We start from the raw sequence: 15,136 nt of genomic DNA on the forward strand, positions 1-15,136 counted from the left end.
GTACCAGCATGAGACAGAGCTGGAGGGTAAACCTTGTCATGTGGAGTAATGAGCGTGCAAAGCCAAGGGCTGGTACAGAGAATGTCTGTTCTCCTGCCCTATTCTTACCTGGGGGGAAGCTCGGGAGGGTTTCCTAGAGGAGCCAACAGTGACTTAAAGATTAAGTAGAAACTGACCCTGAGAGGTTCAGAGGGTGACCTGCTTACTCTGAAGCCCGGCAGCCCGAGTCTGACCCTTGGATCCCACATAAAGGTGAAAGGAGAGAACAGGCTCCATCAAGGTTGCTGTTGACCTCTGCATGTGTGCACACTGAATACCACACACACACACACACACACACACACACACACACACCTTTTTTATTTTATTTTTCAGAGTCTCACTATATACCATATATACTAGGCTGGCCTCGAACTCACAGATCCACCTGCCTCTGCCTCCCGAGTGCTAGGCGAACTCCTTTAATCCCAGCACTTGGGAGGCAGAGGCAGGCAGATTTCTGAGTTCGAGGCCAGCCTGGTCTACAGAGGGAGTTCCAGGACAGCCAGGGCTATACAGAGAAACCCTGTCTCGAAAAACCAACCAACCAACACACACACACATATATATATATATCATCATGTCCAGGCATAAACACTATACTTAAATATATATATATATATATATATATATATATATATATATATATATATATATGTATGTATATATATATATATATATGCACACACATACACATATATAATATACATACACACATACACATATATGGGAGCCTTCTGGGAGGCTGCTAAGAATTCTACAGATAGGGTGTCCTGAGAGACCAAAGGAATCAAAGGGACACTGGGGAGAGTGTGTGCCTATATATACACGTGTACACATGTATATAGGCAAGACCGGAAGCCTAGGGTACTAGAAGATGCTCTAAGCATTAGCAGAACGCGTAACCGAGTCACTGTTACCCACAGGATGTATTTCTGCAGCATAAATGAGATGTATGGATGTGTGGCCCTTGGAGTGAAGACGCGGCCGTTATTATTTAAAGACAGCCTTTCTGCAGTGAGACTGTTTACCTCGTGATCCACACATTCTGTTTTCTGGGAGCACAGTGAAGAGTCAGCGTGACTTCCTCTCCCGGATGTGTGTTTGAGTGTGAGTGGGCGTGCATCTGCCTGGAGCAAGAGCTCCTTCCCGTGGGCACGAGCGTCAGAGTCCAGTAAATCTGTAAAGAGTTGTATAACCTTTGCCCTATTTCCATTACCATTCTGCCAAACGTTTTACAGGCTGGATTTATCATCGTGCTTGAGCAAAACCCAAGTATTGCTGCTGCACGTCATCATCAACGTGTTTTTGTTTTTAAACCCAGAGGGACATAGGAGGCCAGAGAGAATCCGAGCCTGATTCTTGTGAGCTGGATGTGTTAATCTGCATAACTAAAGGGAGCCAGGTGGCCAGTGGCGCCACATCCACAGCCCTGACCCACTCAACAATAACAAATTGTATATAAACTGGTTTCCATGGTTTATCTGTCCGCTTTGCAGGTGGCTGAGGAGATGCGGTTTGTCTCTTGGCTTGTTAAGGGGTGAGAGGTGTCACATTTACACCCCCCCCAACACATTATAGACAAGGGCTTCATAAATATTAGGCTCTTTGTCTGAGAAGGGAAAGCCGATCCTGACAGGTTGAGAAATGATGGCCCTCACTTCGCTAGCTTGCCTGCACGCTCTGTTCCCCTTTGTTTCTCCTGCAAGAAACATTTCTCTCAAGTGCATGCAAGATACTGACGAATTCCTTTCTGATCTGAACTCACTGAAGCCCAAAGAATACGCTCTGAGAAGTAAGTAGGTTTCCCCTGTCCCGCTGGGTAGCTGAGCACACAGCAGTCTGCAGTTATTTCCTAGAAGTGTGCTAGACTAACCCGTGAGAATTCGCAAGGACACCACGCAGGAAACAGATGACGAAGCCGTGATGGGGGAGGGTCACCACTGCAGAAGGCTGTAAAACCAGTCTGGAAATGCCATTGTAATGAAATCAATAGAATTCTACTTTCCAAGACATGTCTGGGTCTATTCTTCTTTTGAGACATTTGATCTGTTTTGGGGAGCACGTTGCTTTTTTTATTTAGGGTACCCAGCTCATCCATTCTTATGCCTAGAGTAGACTCTAAGGTATGCACTGGAGAAACGCACAGGCTCAGACGAGCAATGAGAGGCGTCTTTGCGTGTGTGCTTTGTCTGGACTTGAGTAGTTGTAATTTGACTTTTGTGTGTTTCTCAAATTTATACACATACCTTTCTGCCTGAGCACAGGCTGAAACCAAATTAGTTTTCAACAGGGTACCTCTTTTGAAATGGAAGTCATTGTTGTTGCTGATGGAAATCACCAACAAGAAAAATGTGAAAACTCTGTTAAAAGCCAGATAGGCTAACAGAGCCATTTCCATTTAGAAATGCATGGCCACTTCTGTATTTAAAACTACCTGTATTATAATAGAGAATAAAAATAGAACACTTGGATAATTCAAGATACTACAACATTTGAAGCAAATTCTGTTCTACACTGGGTCAGATATCCCAGGATTTGATGAAATTGTGGCAAAATATAAACTCAGATATCTCAATAGGTTATTTAAGTCCTGTTTTTGGAACTGATTGTGTTTCATAACAATACTTGGTAAAAATGATAGGGGATGTTGCAACCGAGCCAGGCAAGTAGCCAAGAGTCTCCAGAAGGTCTGATAGCAGGCTCAGCTTTGTGGTATAGAGACAGCCTTAAAGAGTCATCAACAGTCACAGACACATGAACCCTGTCGGCCCTGATCCTCTCTACCCATGCGTTATCCACGTTCTGTCCGCAGACACCTGGAAATTTAAAATCCTTGGTTTTTTTGTTCTCATGAAAGTAGAAACTTCTTAGGTTAAGGAGACAACTCAGTTGTAAGGTGCTTTATCTCGTAGGCAGGTCGACCTGAGTGCAATCCCCAGCACCCACACAAGAAAGCTGGGTGTGGTTGTCCACCTTTGTAATCCCCACAATAGAGAGGCAGCGACAGGTAGATTCTCGAGGTTTGCTGGACTGACGGTTTACCCTGATCAGTGAGTCCCAGGCCAGTGAGAGACTTGGATGACTCTTAAGGGACAAACCAAAGACCTTTGAACTTTATATTGATGCTCACACAGACACAAGAGCATCCCTACTCCCATACACATACGCAAAATCCCCTCCAATAGATGGCTCAAAAAAAAAAAATTGAAAACCTCTGTAAATGGATGGATGACTATCTGTTGACTGCAGTGGATAAATGTCTCTCTGTCGTTGCTGTGACTTGGCCCAGTTACTTTGACACTTGTCTGAGACTTTTGAGCATGGAATGGGCTATTGATCTTGGTGTCCATTAGGATTTTCCTGGTAGACAATAAGGGAAGGGACAATAAGAAGAGTGAAGAGTGACTATCGGGCGTCAGTACTGGGCACCTTTAGAACCTTGGATAGGCTTTAAATCCCCTCTATGGGCAGGGAGAGATGGAAGAAATAGAGTCATAGAGTTGTAAAAGATTTTATGAAATAAGCTGGAGAAATAAGGTTTGAGCCTATGTCACATGATCTCAAAACCCTTCCGTTGTCTGTCCACATATATAGTCCTAGATACACAAATACAGCCTTCTCGGTCTGCGTGGTGTTACTCTGTGTGTATGTTCCGAGGGCTGACCATTTGGCACTGCATGGTCATTGGTGTGCTTTTCCCTGGGGAAGACCATTTCTTCTGCCTTCAGTTAAGACTGCTTTAGCCTGTCCATGGTATCATCCTCGTTCACCTCATGTTTAGGCGGTCCTGTTGGTGAGAATTCATGGGCACAGCTTCTGACATTACCAGGAGATCCACTCTCATAGTGAACTCCCTGATCCTCTAGCTTTTCCAGTCTCCCTGCACCTCTTCCACAGCGATCCCTGAGCCTTAGGTTTGGGAATCGTATTGTAGATGAATCTGTTGCTTCCAGGCTCCACAACTCTGCATTTTGATTGATTGTCTATATATATGTATATATGTGTGTGTATATGTATATATGTGCATATATATATGTGTGTGTGTGTGTGTATCTTTATCTAAATCTATATCCTTCTATTGCAAAGAGAAGTTCCTTGATGAAGGATGAGAATTATACTTATCTGCAGCTATAAACACAAATATTTAGTATGTATCATGTTGGCTTAGTAAAATGGTGTTGAGGTTTTCTTTCAAAATCCATGACTTCACTAGCATTAGGTGGTTGGCTAGGCTTCTAGTACTAGGTATGATTTCCCTCCTTTTGAGCAGGTCTTACTTCCAATTAGAGAGCTGTTGGTTACTGCCAAGGAATACATCTCGCTGCTGCCCCTGAGGGCTATCCTGCCATGATGGCTATTGAGGTTCTTGGGCATCAGAGCTGGGCAGGAGTGATGGTTACCTTCCTCCTTTGGAAATTCATATGACATCTGGTACCATGAAGGATGAGCACTCTGGGAGAAGGCTCTCGAATCACCAAACCTTTACCTTTGATCATTGCCTAAAATAAGAAACCACAAAAGAAATAAGAAAGAGGGCAGGAGAGATGGCTCATCTCACTGTCTGCTCTGCCAGAAATCCTGAGTTCAATTCCTAGGAACCACATGGTGGCTTACAACCATCTATAATGGGATCTGATGCTCTCTTCTAGCATGTAGGTGTACGTGCTCATACAAATAAAATAAATAAATAAATCTTAAAAAAAAAAGGAAAGGAAAGGAAGAAACAAGAAAAGACAGTGACAAAATGCTGCCACAGATGTCTATCAATACAGATCCAGCCAGAGAAATGGCATCGAGAGAGAGAGAGACCACTAAAGTATCTAAATTTAGACAATTAAGCAAATTAAAGCTGTCTGCTGCTAAATGCATGCAGTTCAAGTGTTAAGAAAGGTATGCAGGGCTGGAGAGAAGGCTCAACACCAAAAATCTAAGAAAGGTACAAAAATGAAAGAGGCCACATGTAGCCCTCAGGGGCGACTAGGCAGTGGTGGAGAGGGTGGGATACAAACTGGTTATAGTTATTTGTTTCAAGCAGAGTGATGGGAACACAGGTGTTTCGGTTATTCTTTGTGTCTTTTATTGCATAATCACATTTTAAAACACCTTCTCCAATCCAGTGCCCAGAAATGGGAATGGGCATGAGTTGTGTGACTGGATAACATGTCAGGGCCTTGAGGGGACAGTGTGGAAGAAGGCTTTTTAAAATTTATGTGTTTTTGAAAATGAAAAGTGGTATGGTGATTTAGAGAGATTTAGAGAGTGGAAAGGATGGATTAAAGGGCATATTCTTATTCTTTTTCTTTTTTAGCAGCCTCACAAGGCTAGGCAAGTGCTCTACCATTGGGCCGTACACCCAACCTACTCTTACCTGTGCTTGGGAAGTTGTTTTGCTCAGACTGTGCTAGTATGTTGGCAATCGCCGCTGTGCTACCTCACCTGCCTTCTGCCTCCGATGGGTACATCACAGTGGGAGGCAGAGTCAGCGTGTTAGAAAATCATTTAGCAGTTGTCACAAGTCAGGAGTTGTTTATTGTTTTGTTGACTGGACTGGAGGGATTGATGGAGCCATTGTTAAGAATACAAATTAAACTTAATGTGCTATCTATAGCCAACACATTTTCAACACCAAAACAAACAAACAAACAAGAGTGAGAAATTCTCTAGTGATCACTCTACTACTGGATTCAGCACATAAGTTGCTCAGGTCATAAACAGATGCATGGCATTTTAAAAAAAATTTTTTTTATTACGTATTTTCCTCAATTACATTTCCAATGCTATCCCAAAAGTCCCCCATACCCTCCCCCCCTCCCCTACCCACCCATTCCCACTTTTTGGCCCCGGCGTTCCCCTGTACTGGGGCATATAAAGTTTGCATGCCCAATGGGCCTCTCTTTCCAGTGATGGCCGATGCATGGCATTTTTGCATACATCTTGTTTCAACTTTATATTTCTTATTGAGGCAAATGAAGCAGCCAGTGACAGTTGTACTGGGATTATGCCTGTATGAAGCCATAGGGTGTAGCTATAATAGATCCCTACGCTGATATTTCTATTGGAACTATACCTGTTGGTGAATAGAAACCATACAGTATGGCTTCAAGAGACACAAGGAATTCAATAAAGGGTCTATGTGAGAACCAGTTGACTACGTTCTGAATTTGACCTAAGGAGTGTTACAGGTTTCATTTCCCTTTGTAATCTGTGGGTGTTACAGAATGAATTGTGTTTCTCTGAATTCATATATTGAATTCCTACCCCAAGCATTTGGGAGTGAGGCTCTCTAGAGAACAATTAAGCTGAAACAAAATAAAGAGAGCCCCAGTGCAATGCCAGGTTAGGACACAGGCACACTGGGAAGAAAGACTGTGACGCTCTGTGGTGTATATCCGGGCCCACCGGAACCAAATAGAGCAGCCTCAGAAGGACCTAGCTCCACTCACATTGCCATTCTTGCTGTAACAATCTCAGAGCTATGAGGAGAAGTATGCCTGTTGGTGAGGGTGCTGTGTGGCACTAGTTGGTGAGGGCACCATGCAGCAACTTTTATGGCAGCCCTTGCAAATTAATTTTGTGCTGTGTCCTTCTCATATCAGTATACATTATAATATGCCTGCTTAGAAGATGTAGGTTGAATTGTGTCGTCTCAAACATATGTCTATAGTCCAGGGAGAAAGCTGAATAAAACAGCCTCCTGGCAAGCACCGTGTTTAATAGACGGTGCTTATAACTCCAGGGAAGAGAAGCCCAAGAGAGAGATACCAGGCTGCGGCTCACGAGCCAGCAAGTGCAGTCTATTCATTGAGTTCCCGATTAATGAGAGACCTTGTCTTAAACCAGGTGGATAGTGCCTGAGGAATGATACCTGAGGTTGTCTTCTGGCGTATCCCCCTCCATCCCCTCCCCCCGTGCAGATGCATTCACACACATGTGCACCTGAGCACACATGAACATGCGTGCATATGCAAAAATACCCACGCTTACACCTTGACCTTTAGTGCTTATGCATGTGACAATATGTGTAACTTAGCATCTATGTTGTTATAAACAGACAAATTATGTGACAGTTAAAACAGTAATACAAGGTTAGAGTGGATCCCGATACAATGATCATTGTCCTTAAAAGAGGAAATCTGGACGCAGGCACACACAGGGAAGAACAACTATGTAATGAATGGTAGGGGTGCTGGCAACCAGCTAGCCTGGAAAACAGACTCCCCCAGAGCCTCTGGTAAGAACTGACCCTGCTCCTGCTTCAGACTCTGGTGTCCAGGATCAGAGAATGGATTTCTAAGCTTCAAGCTCCTCTGGGTGTGAAGATTGTCAAGACGGCTATAGAACAGGAAGAGGCTAATGCAGACGGCTCTGACCTCCCAGACACGCTGCAGAATTAAATCCCGCTGGTTTTATCACCCGGAGCGGAAAAACAGAAGCCTGTATATCTCTGGTGGAGGACACAGGCCCTAAGCTAGAGCTGGATGCTTTCAATCATTTCTCAAAGCCCACACCAGCCCCTTCCCGATGCTGTCCACAGCTGAGGCCACACCCAGGACTCCATTTCACTTCTCTAGACGGAGTGGGGGCTGGGCGGCTGATAGCCCGGAGTTCCCGAGCAGTCTGCAGTGCTTTTTATGTCTGACATCTGATCGATCGCAGCATCTTCACACATCCCAGACAGCGCTTTTCCTCGAAAAAATTTCTTAACCCTGCACATCCCTGGTCCCTGCCTCAAGTCTCTTCGCTCACGCTCTGACAGATCACCACTCCCCCATTTTGATTGCAGTCTCTTTGGCTCCATCATGTCCTATAGTCATTGTTTTGTCTTGTCTGTGTGCCTCAACTCTTTCCTAGACACGAAGGCCCATAGGGAACCCTGTTAAGAGGAGGAAGTTCAGAGTGGACACTCGACAGGGCAGCACCCACCTGAGCTAGGATGTGGGTAGCTTTTGAGAGGAAACCTGTTTTAGTCTGCCATCAGCCTGGGCATTTTTGTTGTATTGTTTGAGAGAGAGAGACAGACAGACAGACAGAGACAGAGACAGTGTGTGTGTGTGTGTGTGTGTGTGTGTGTTATGGTGTGGTGCTTGGGATTGAAACTAGGACCTTCCATATGCTAGGCAAGGGCTTTACCAACCAAGATATGACCCATCTAATATATGTGATTGTTCAGTGTTTGGATAGTGCCCATTTCCATGGCTGTTTTACCCAGAAGTTTGTCTGGAAGGTTTTTTGCTCAGGACCAACACCTCCACAGAAACTAAGAAAAATCTATTAGAGATAGGTTAATAAAGTGGCTCCCATAGAAAGTTCTAGGTTCTGTGACTATGAAATATTGATTCAGGACTGAGGCAAGAGGATCTTGAGTTTCTTAGGTAAATTTATAGTGAAATCTTGTTTTAAAAAAAAATAGCTTGACAGCAGAGTGCTTCCCTAGCTTGTACCAGGCGCTGGGCTTGATCCCAGAGCTGTGGGAAAACAAGCTCAGAAACTTCATTTTAATACACACGTCATCACTACCACAGGAGAAGGAAACGTCTGCCAACTAGCACAGCTCATAGAAACACGTAGCTTAATCACTTGGCCGTGAAAACCGAGAACAAGCACAGAGACTCGCAGTACTGGGTGCTTAGTCCCAATCCCGTCCCTCCCTCCTTAGGATGCAGCATTTCTAGCTGGACTGTGCCTGCGCTCTAGTGTCCTTGGGTACTTGATGGAAACTCATTAGGACAGTTTGATCCAGTTGAGCCCTGGATCAGAAGGAAAATCAATGCAATGTGAAAACCAGAGCAATTTATGGGGAAAGCACCAAGGTGATCAAGAGAGGAAAGGAGAAAATGAGCTTCAATGGAGAATTGGAGGCTGCTGGATGCTCCCCAAAGGCTCCGCCCCAAGGGCACCGATCTCAACAGTGTTCCACATCCTGGCACTTTCCCTGACACCCTTTTACTTCAGGGTGCAGAGCTTGGGAGATCCTGTGATGGGGAACATGATTTGAAAAATCACTCTAGTCAATTAGTAATAAACACTTGTAGTATTTTGTGACCAAGGGAAAACCTCAAAATAAATGTTCAGAGCTAGAAGTGCGCGCGTTTGGACCAGCTCTATCAGGGTTTAATTCAATTCAGCCAACCTCCACAAAGCTCCTCTTCTGGGGTGTGCACTGACTAAGGCAGGGCACAACCTTACTTTCATGGGAGACAGACAGGGCATCGTGGCACACACAGTGTGACACCCAGAGCAGGAGTCTGCGTTGTTTCCTGCGAGAGATGGCTCTCCAGCCCAGACTTGCAGCATGATTCAACTCTTGCCAGTAGACTGGGAGGAGGGACAGCCCAACCCGGGAGGCCAACAAGTTTTAGCCTGGTGAATCTTTAGAATGGAGCAGAGAGGATGCTGTGGTTGCAGCGTGGGGTGAGACCAGAAGGCAAGTCAGGGCATGCAGGGCCCCACTGAAGCCCTGCTCAGGAGTCCAGCAGAGATTGTAGTGTCCAGAGAAATCAAACTAGGCTGAGAATTAGAATCACCTGGAAAATAGTCTTGTCTAAGCCTCACCCTTGGCCACAGTTGACTTCATCATGCCCCACCCCCTTCCCACAAATACATGAATAAAGTGTAACTGAAATCATCATCGTCGTCGTCGTCGTCGTCGTCGTCGTCATCATCATCATCATCTGGAGCTAGTAAAAGGAAAGGGGTGGACACTGGGCCTGTATATACCAGGGAAGAATGCTTGCCCAGACTGTAAGAATAACAATAAAATAAATAAAAACAAAAGGGGCTGGAGAGATGGCTCAGCAGTTAAGAGCACTGACTGCTCTTCCAGAGGTCCTGAGTTCGATTCCCAGAAACCACATGGGAATCCATGTGGGATCCGATGCCCTCTGATGCCCTCTTATGGTGTGTCTGAAGACGGCAACAGTGTACTCATGTATATAAAATAAATAAGTCTTATATGAAAAAGATATTAAAGACAGTAAGAATACTGCAGCTGATATCTAAACATAACACAGAAGTAAATATTAAGATGGATGGAGATGAAGAAAATTTGGCGGGCTAGCTCAGTTCATAGCCTTCTCAAAATAGAGCAGGGAAGGGTGAATGGCTGAAGAGTTGGGAAAGGAAAGGAAGAACACAGAGATGTGGGCATTAAAATGCCACACTGGGATGATAATAGGACCCAGATACAGAACTATGTATAGCAAAGGAAAGAAAAGAATGTTTGAGCAAACAATAGCTAGGCTTTCTCCAGGATGAAAGCGGGAAGAGGCTCAGGAAACACCGAACTGGATAGGCGAGAGAAATCTACGCCAGTGTCCAGACAGAGCTGAAATTAAGGACATCAGGAACGATGAGGAGGGGCTGGAGTGGTGGTAGCCCAGTGGTTAGGATGCAGGCAGCTCTTTCAAAGAACCAGAATTCTGTTCCCTGCATCTATGCCAAGCAGAATTCCTGCCAGGCAGCTCACAATTGCCTGTAGCTCCAGCTTCAGGGGATCCCAGACACATACAAGAAACCCACACACATAGTTACAGGGACAAGCCCCCGTGCTAAGCTTTTTACATGCGTTTTGGGCATTCAAACTCACGTCCCTCATAATTCATTTGTAAGTAGCATAGCCTAGGGAAACTAATTGTTCAAACTTCTGCTTTGGGATTCAGTGTATGACTCGGTGGGGAAGCTTGGAAGCAACGTTCTTACCGGCAACGTGGACAGGCTGGGATCCTACAGCGAGTGCCTTTCCACCCGGAGCCCCAAGGGGAGTTTCCGGGGGCAGTACTGCAAGCTTCATATCCTTCAGGTGAGTGGAGAGAACGTTCATGTGTTTGCGCTCAAAGGACGAGATTGTAAGATACACATCACAGTACTCATCGATTGTGTTCCCTAACTGAAACCACAAAAAGAAACTATTAAGAGGTCTCTCAGGAACCGACAGATTTTAGTTTATTCTTCTGCTTCTTTCTGAGACAAGAAATGATGACTTGGAGCTTGCAATGGAGCCCTAACTTTGAACTGTGAGCTCTTGATCCTCTAGGCTGGTGGTTCTCAGCCTTCCTAGTGCTGCGAACCTTCACTCTGGTTCCTCATGCTGTGGTGACCCCAAAGTATAACATTACTTTCATTGCTACTTCATAACTCTAATTTTGCCACTGTTAGGAATCATCGTGTAAATATCTGACATGCAGGATATCTGACATGCAGGATATCTGATATCTGCCCCCTGTGAAAGGGTTCTTCAATCCTCTCAAAGGGGTCTTGATTCCACGGATCCTGAAGAGAGCGCTAGACTCTCCCTTCCAGTTGTTGGGGCTTTAGGCTCACACCACCATGCCCAGCTAAAACTTGCTTTTAAACAGTTGGCGAAAGCTTGCTCAACCTCTTTGGAATGAATGATGTCCTAAGAGGCACTTGCCACAGACCTGTAAGCTGGTCAGATAATCCTCCCTCCACACTGTATGGAAAGACTCCTGGCAGACCTTGAAGTGGGGGAGCCAAAGTCAACGGTGGGTAGCAATTTGAACTACAATCTTCTATACATGTTCTTGGGGGCTCATTGGTTGGTCTCTCTGCCCATCTCAGTCCCCCTCTGCTGGGGGCTGGGAAGGACTCTGCTGTATTTGGGCTTTCTGGGCTCTCACCATTCATCCCCTGCCAACAAGTTCCAACTTTGAACCCTTTCTACCAAAAGCATAGTCATTGCTTGGAGGAGTGTGGGTCAAACCAGGACAGCCAGAACCCAGTTGCTGAGCACTAGTCCCAGAATGCATCCATTTCTGCAGCAGTACCTGGAATCTGGGATCTGGTTACCCATAACTCTGGCCACAGAAACAGAGTTCTCTATGTGAGTTTGAGGCTACCCAAGCAGAAGAGCATTAATTTACGGATACTTACTAATACAGCTGACTATCATTTTAGGGCTCACTCTATCTTATTAAAAGAACATAATGTTTTTATTGTTTTTTGAGAATTTCATACATTCATATACTCATACACTATATTTACCTCCCTAACTACTCCCAGATCCACCTCCCACCCCACTCTCGCCCAACTTGGTGTCCTTAATTAAAAATAAATTTTTTTTTAGTAGCCCACTGATTGCAGTTGACTTGATCTAATCCTTTGCAGTACAGATAGAAGCCTAGACAGCCTGCAGCCTCTCATTAAATACAAAATAGGTTTTACGTGTGTCACACATGGCTGGAATAATATCATGCTGCTGTCTAGTTAGAAACCATGGTCTGAAGTGACAGGAAACAGGGTCTCTCTGTTCTCAGTGCTCTACAACCCTTACAGTGGTGAGCCACGCAGGCAGGGATGTTGTCCCCGAGCCTCATTTGTCCCAGTGATGGTCAGAATGACTGTGTAAGGGCCACTTTCAGATGAATGGTTTTGATATCAGAGCAAAAGTTCAGTCCTCCGTAATCATGTTCATTGTGTAATAGGAAGAACTTGCTCAAAAATTTGTGTTTATGATTTGGCTTATCTTTGTTAAGAAGGGCATTCTAGTTATTGACTTGATTTTTTCTAAAAAAAAATTTTTTTTTCTTTTATATATGTGTCCCGTGACTCATAAATTGCATGTTGATAACTCTTTAAATGATTTTAGGGGAGCCAGTTTTTATTGCCTTTCACATGAAGGAGAAAGGAATGCGCTGTGGTGATTTATTCAGAACTTCTTAAATTGTGTCGTTGAACCTGGTGCAGGTGCAACCTAACACAGGTGAATCTGATGTGCGACCTAACATAGGTGAATCTGATGATCCGCATTCGCTTGGAAGGTCCTGTACTGGCAAAACTGTGTCTGGAGAAGTCAGAAACCTATTTGTCTTTCAGCACGTTTCTCTCTCTCTCTCTCCAACTGCCTGCTATACGCTAGGGTAGTGACAGCCTTCCTTAGAAATAATCATGCCTATGGTGGCTCATGACTGTAATTCCAGCACTGGGGAGACGGAGGCAGGAGGATTAGAAAACCAAGGCTTTCTTGAATTACAGGAGACTCTGCCTCTGAAAGCAAAACAAGGAGCTGGGGAGATGACTCAGTGGGTACAGTGGCTACTTTGGAGGTATTATGAACCCTGGGTAGAGTCCTCAGCATCCGTGTAAAGACTGAGTAAGGTCTATAACCCCAGCTCCTGGGTGGTATGTACATGTGTGTGTGATAGCTGTGTCAGAGACAGGCAGGTCCCATGAGGTCACTGGCCAGCTGCTCTCGCCAAAATCAATGATCTCCAGGTTCCATGAGTTCAAAATAACCAAGGTGAAGAGTGACGGGGGAAAGATGATCTGTGTGGGCATCTGGTCTCCACACTCACACACACATACATGAATAAGCACAAACTCATGAATAAATATACACATACACAAATAAATATACACACAAAGTAAATACACACACAGACACAAATACAGATACACACACCACATATATACACATAAATAAACACACACACAAGAGTAAAAACACACACATGAATAATAAACACACATGAATAAATACAGGCACACACACACAGAACACATGAATAAATATAGACAAGAATAAATACACAAACACACACAAATAAATACACAGACATACACCATACATATACACATCAATAAATATGCACACATGAATAAATATACACACACAAGAATAAATACACAGGCACACATACACTATGCACACATACACACAAATATATACATGAATAAATATACAAACACACAAGAATAAATACACACACATACACACACACTCACATGAATAAATACACATACACATACATACCACACACACAAATAAATACATACACATGAATAAATACACAAGTAAGCATGTATGTATACTGCAAACACTAACATTAAAGGGTGCTGTGGCATTGTGTCTCCCAGGATGGAACAGACTATAGTGTGGGCGTGTGTGTCCCTGATTCTTGTGCTGAAGAGGACGTGACCATGATGTCTCAGCTGGGTAAGAAAACAAAACAAACAAAAAAAAAAAACACCAAACAAACAGTCAAATTGTGTCAGCACGAAGTTTGAAAATTCCAACTGCTCAGAATCAACAAAGCTGCGCCTTCAGGACCATACTAACTCTTCATTTTGGTTTATCAGCTTAACTGAGAATAATGGAGGGGAGGGAAGTTGGGAACAGAGGTGGGGGGACCATGGTGAAGAAGACAGGAGGGGAAGAGAAGGAAAGACAATAACCAGGAGGTAATTGCTGGATCTCCATGTATAAAGACGTAAAGTTGAATTGGCTCCCCACAACTGCCTCATTAGACCTGGAGACCGGAGTGGGCAGTGTCTCTTTTCCATATGGTGAGTTTTCTGCTCTGCCCATGTGTCTGCCAACTGTTGGGTCAGGAAGGCCGTTTGGAACTGGGGTTGTGTGAGGCCAATCGGTTGTAGTGGATTAGCACCGAGGGCCCAGCATTTGGTTTTGGTTGTCATTTCGCAGCTGTGTGATCCCGAGCAAATCACTTAATCTCCCCTGAGTTTCAGTCTCCCGTCTCAGCGAGCATGGACTGACAGGCTTTGAAGTTCAGGGGCTCCCACTTTCTATTGCGTTACAGTCGTGCTTGACCTTCGGCGTGCAGAGGAATACATTTTTAGCCCATGGAAACTGGTTTGTTTGATCCTCTATAAGTATTTTTAAAAATTCTAAGCAAGAGCTTTAAAGCCTAAGATTTGTCTCTTTTTATCACTAGTGATTAATATTAATTCTGGTCATCTAAAAAAGAACTAACAGCTCCTGACTGAGCGTTCTCCTTCAGAGCTATTCTTGATAACTTTAAATTGTCCTCTAAGTTTATAGTGACTTTCACAGCTTTGGGTACAATATCTGTCTAGCCTAGTGTTTCATGTACTGTTTAAAGACAAACAAACACAACCCCACCCCAACCCCCCAAAAAAACCCACAAACAAACAAATAAACACCAGGTATGTTGTGACATGCCTGCAACCCAAGCATACCAGAAGATAGGGGAGAAGGTCAGCCTGGGCTATAGAAGTTAGGGGATAACCTAAGCTACATAGCAAAACAGTTTTAGATCCAAAACAACAACAAAAATGGCTCATCGGCCTAGTGCTTTCTCAGCATCTGTGAAATCCT

General features: G+C 44.3%; 1 protein-coding gene across 5 annotated transcripts in view; it reads left to right on the forward strand.

Moving 5' to 3' along the window:
• The first annotated feature begins 762 nt into the window (after nt 1-762).
• Nucleotides 763-15,136, forward strand: part of Oacyl (O-acyltransferase like) — a 54,255-nt gene continuing 39,881 nt past the window's right edge. For 4 of the 5 annotated variants that reach the window (XM_006526015.2, XM_006526018.2, XM_006526016.2 and 1 more), the window contains exons 1-3: nt 763-1,834; nt 10,701-10,840; nt 13,915-13,993. In XM_006526015.2, coding sequence (XP_006526078.1) covers nt 1,687-1,834; nt 10,701-10,840; nt 13,915-13,993 — 367 coding nt within the window. In that variant the 5' untranslated portion in view covers nt 763-1,686. The remainder of the gene's footprint in view (nt 1,835-10,700; nt 10,841-13,914; nt 13,994-15,136) is intronic. The other variant, NM_177028.3, reaches the window with a different exon arrangement.

The sequence above is a fragment of the Mus musculus genome, chromosome 18 (assembly GCF_000001635.26).
Source record: "Mus musculus strain C57BL/6J chromosome 18, GRCm38.p6 C57BL/6J".
NCBI classification, from domain to species: Eukaryota; Metazoa; Chordata; class Mammalia; order Rodentia; family Muridae; genus Mus; species Mus musculus.